Here is a 4,818-nt window from a genome sequence, read left to right as displayed (position 1 = left end):
TTTGGATATATGTTTTTTTGTTATGGTTTATGAATCTGGAATTGGCATTGGATGATGTATTAGAACTTATAATAGATTGTGGAATATATATGCATTAATGTTGGATGTTATAGTTATTTTGAATATTATATGCAGGTATTTAGATAATAATTCTTCAATTTATATGAATATAATGTCGTTTTCTCTTTTAAATCTACATGTTTAAAGCCATATATTTTTTTTACTGTACCATTCAAAGTTTTTCATCTTTAAAACCAGTATCATCCCTCACCTCCATTAGATCATAATGGAGCAAACTTACTATTGCACCAAGGTTGTCTCTCACCTCCATAGTCACTTTGTGGTAGACACCCTTCGACGAACTTTTATCAATTTTGGAACCCAAAATCTTCTTAAAAAGAAAAAAATGAAAATAAAATAATCCTATTTTCAACCAGCCGAAATATCTACTAGGATGTTGATATTTTTCTTAATTTTTTTTCCCTTTTTGGTACAAGATATTTGCCTTTACACACACACACACACAAAAGAAGAAGAAGAAGAAGAAGATATCTTGTTCAGCCTTGTTAGGTTGGAACTGAAGAGAGGGAAATGAAACTAAAATAGAGATAGAAATGGAAGCTTTTGTAATCAAAACAAATTTTTGTTAATTAGCTCGAAACTTTTCAACTAACCATTCTGCGCACAAGTGCCTTTCAATCCCCCAAACTATTCTTCAAACTGGTAAATTGGAGATTGGCTAATGATAAGAGAAAATATGTATACATGAGAGTAAATATATGAAGATTTGTACTGAAATAGCAATAAAATAATTTGTACTAAGCATCCACTATGATGTATATGTAATGTATACTCCAATCCAACCAGTTGAAATGAAAATTGCTTAATTTCCCCTCACCTGGAGGTAAGAGTGTTAATTGGTTCGGTTTCGGTTTAAATGATGCGGATCGATTCGGTTCACATTTATTTGACTAAAACCATAACCACACTAATTACTAAACGGTTCCACTTTTTGAAACCGTGACCGTTTAGTAAACAGTTTCGGTTTTCACAGTTTCTAAATTGTGTAGGTTTCATGGTTTTAAATGGTTTTGGTTTCGGTTTATTTCATACGGTTTGTAAAACGGTTCACTATCGGTTTGTTATAACTTACAACCATCTATAAACCGAAGATCATAAGTTTATCCAAAAATAATTGGCAACCACAAATAAGAGATTCTATGTTGACGATGGTATGCCTTAATTTGATAATCTAGTACTATTTTTTTGCATGACTATTCTCAAACATATAAAACTAATATCATACAACATCCAAATCCAGCCTTCTACAACATAAAATATTAAAATGATAGGTGATTCAGCCAAAACACCCAATCTGTGATAACATAATAATATAGTAACATATATGGATTATAACTTCATGATCTAAAGCCTAAACTTGAACTGAATTACAATAAATCATATTAAAGCATAATGGACATTTAATTTAATTGTTAATTGTTATAAGGATTATTGCCTTTGCTTTATTTAATTGTTATACAGATTAATCGGATAGATTTAAATGGTTTCGTTTAAATAGTTTCAATTCGATTTGAAACCAACGGGTTTTGTGGTTAAAACCGACCCTATCCATTTAGCTAATCGGTCTAAAACTTGAAATCATAACCGCACTATTTACTAAACGATTTTACGATTTTGATATAAATGGATCAATTCGATTTCAGTTATAAATTCACATCCTTACCTGAAGGCGATGGACAACGTCTAAAATGGTAGCATAGCATCGAAGGGAGGGCAGGTTGTGCAATTCTGTTCAAATCACTCCAAGTGTAATGTCTATCGTCTCTCACTAGTAGTTACAGTCGCTGCTTTAAGGGCTCTTGCCAAATCATTCCTCGGAAGTAGAAAGGGAAAGCTCCATTCATGGCCGCCACTGCAATTGCTTCTGGTTTCCTCCTCATCCACATGACCACAGGAGAAGGGAATAGATGAAAGTGGAGAAGTGAAGGCTCCCTTGCCCATTTCGACAAGATTCCATTTTGTTTCCTCCTATTGGTTTAAGGTTACAAAACCCGTACCCGGTAGCCGGTTGTCGGTTGCAATTTGCTCTCAATTAGATAGCTCCACGACCACGGGTTGGTGTGGGAAACCTTCTCAATGGTGACTTCGATTTGAAATTTGTCGTGTTAAGTCAATACTTTCCTGAAATCATTTTCTTCCCGGAAAAATTGGAATTCGTACGTTGAATTGGGAATTTGCTATCCGATGTTGGATTGTGGATTCTACGATAATTTTTGCGCCTAGTTTCATACTACTATTAGCTCTGCGATCAAATTAGGGTATGTTTTCCTTTGCAAGTCGCCCTTTCAGAATGAGATTCTAGGGTTTGTTGAATCGTAATCGGTTTCTCGAATCCTAGGGTTCTGGATAGCTTCACTGCTTGAAGCGCTTCTTTCAGTTGAATTCGATTCAAGCTCTTGTTGTTGTTTTGCTCTTACCATTTTTTTTTTCTTTTCAAGGGGAAAAATTCGACGCCTCAATGGTAGCGGTTTGGTAGTTCTGCTTGAGTTCTTTCGCTCTGAGATTGGCGTTCGTAAATACTCGCGTGCAGGTTTTTGCGCTTGAACTGTGTTGTTAGTATTGGTGAGTGTTTTTCGTATGCCTGTCCTTAAAAAGCTATCTGGATCCTTTTTCTAGTATTTTTTCTAGTATATCGGATCTCCCTGCTGTAATCTATAGCAACTTTATTGAATTCAATCTTTCAGAAATTATTGGTTGATCTTGTAGACTTCTGTGCAACTTCCTCCTTTTTCTGCTAAGTGGATTATAGTGCACTACTTTCATTAACTCTACATGTAATTTTTTATTCTATTCTCATAGGTGACATGTTTATTGCTTGGCATATGATTGCAGGGGATCTAAAATGGAAACAAGATGGTATGATAGCAAACCGGAAGCAAGCAATCACGATAAACAGCAACGAGAGGAGGTATGCACTTTTGCAATTGACATGCGGCTTAGTTATGTTGACTGTAAATCAGTTGTAGTATTTGTATGATTTAAGAATCGATCTCTTTTTTATCTTATGAGCCTGGAGAATTATGATAACTTTGTTTCCTGAATTGATTAGATGTCAACGGGTGGTACTGCTACCCTCACAAAGGAATGAGGTCGTGTATCAGTGATCTCTGATCTGTTTTGAAAAGCTGTTGAACTTTATAAAACTTGGGAATGCTACAGTAGGGTGTCCAAGGGGGCCTAATTTTTTTGCTGTTGTTTGTGGCTAAAAATTTTTGTTTCATGAATCACTACTGTATTTCCTGAAATATGTTGCAATTCTCATATTTACTTTTCTGCAATACATTGTGAAGGTGACAAGAACAGCTGACTTCTCAATAGATTGGGATATTTTATAAATAAATTTTCTGAATTCTTGCTGCATGTTTCGGTGGTATAGGTTTATGAGGGTTCTCTCACTGAGGATATGAGAGAGGATTTTCGTCTTCCGATTGGTCACAGGCCAACTGAAAATCCTGATCTAGATAGTGTGGAGCAGGCATCATTGGAGACACAGCTTACATCATCTAACATAGGGTTTAGGCTTCTCCAGAAGATGGGCTGGAAAGGGAAGGGCCTTGGCAAAGATGAACAAGGTATTGAAATTGTGTGGGTTTAGTGGTTTAACCACTTTATATCTTTTGCAGTGTGTTCAACAGCTGCAACCTAAGTTCCTGTATCATGTTTCACTTGAGGATCTTTTTATGTGTGATAGCATGTTCTTTCCATGTTAAAAATTGATGGCTGCACATTTGTCCTTTAAAGAAAGGTCCCTTCTTTTAATTTAATGTTTTTTTTACTGTTAATGGTTTTCAATTGTTTTAATTGCAGTTTAAATGTACATCAAACATTTGAACTTTGGTATAGTGGACTTCATTATCTATTGTAACTTATCAACTTTGGTGCGGATTAAGACTTTGATTGTTTTCCTATGATCCGTGGACACAGATGCAAGTGTCCTGTGTAGACATTCAGTAGGATTATCGGCAACTTGGCATGTCTAACCATCAAAATCCTGAAAAGGGAAGTAGCCATCGAGATCTGATTGATCAATTATCCCTTTACTTGTATTTGAATATCTCCAGAATAGGCTATGCTCATCGCACACTGGGTTGGGACAGATTCATGCTTAGACCATGAGAGTACTTTTAATCCTCTTTGTTCTCTGAGTGCTAGAAAAATTAAGTTGATAGTTAGTCAAAGTAAAGGGAATGGATATATTCATATGCATTAAGGTGCATTGTAATGCATGCAAATAAAGCAAGCCAAAGGAAACAGTCAACTAGAAATTTAGTGTAGAAAGTAGAATATCTAAGTAGACCATGTTGAGCTAGCTTTTAGGCAAGAGATCCCTAGCAGCGTTCAACACAATACATTATACATGTGGACAGACAAGAAATGTACTTAGGAAGTGATGTAGGGGTTTGGATTGGGTCAGGTTCAATAGAGCTCAACAATAATACAGATTCAGCATGCAAAATAAGGGACTAATTAGCAGTGCAGCAATGAACAATAATAATCTAAGCAGAAAAACACTTGAACTACTTAAGCTTCAAATGGGGATATGGGGAAGGGAACATGGCAGCATATATATACTAGGTTTAGCACAAATCAATCAAGATACCAAGCATGATAAGCAATCTATACAGTTCTCTAAAATCAGTCAGCTAGTAAGGTAAAACAGCAGTGATTTTTTTAAGGATAACAGAAAATAAATGGCTTGAAAACAGAGTAATTTTCAAATTTCAGTGGGGGGGGGGG

At 35.6% G+C, this 4,818-nt stretch overlaps 1 protein-coding gene across 1 annotated transcript in view; it reads left to right on the top strand.

The window, feature by feature from the left end:
• The first annotated feature begins 1,910 nt into the window (after positions 1–1,910).
• The window catches only part of LOC122057028 (G patch domain-containing protein 8), a 21,223-nt gene continuing 18,315 nt past the window's right edge, over positions 1,911–4,818 (top strand). The window contains exons 1-4 of the mRNA XM_042619012.1: positions 1,911–2,339; positions 2,520–2,643; positions 2,914–2,989; positions 3,458–3,653. Coding sequence (XP_042474946.1) covers positions 2,924–2,989; positions 3,458–3,653 — 262 coding nt within the window. The 5' untranslated portion in view covers positions 1,911–2,339; positions 2,520–2,643; positions 2,914–2,923. The remainder of the gene's footprint in view (positions 2,340–2,519; positions 2,644–2,913; positions 2,990–3,457; positions 3,654–4,818) is intronic.

Source organism: Macadamia integrifolia, chromosome 12 (genome assembly GCF_013358625.1).
Source record: "Macadamia integrifolia cultivar HAES 741 chromosome 12, SCU_Mint_v3, whole genome shotgun sequence".
Taxonomy (NCBI): Eukaryota; Viridiplantae; Streptophyta; class Magnoliopsida; order Proteales; family Proteaceae; genus Macadamia; species Macadamia integrifolia.
Note: the sequence above shows the minus strand (reverse complement) of the source record. Positions and strands in the feature narration are given on the sequence as shown.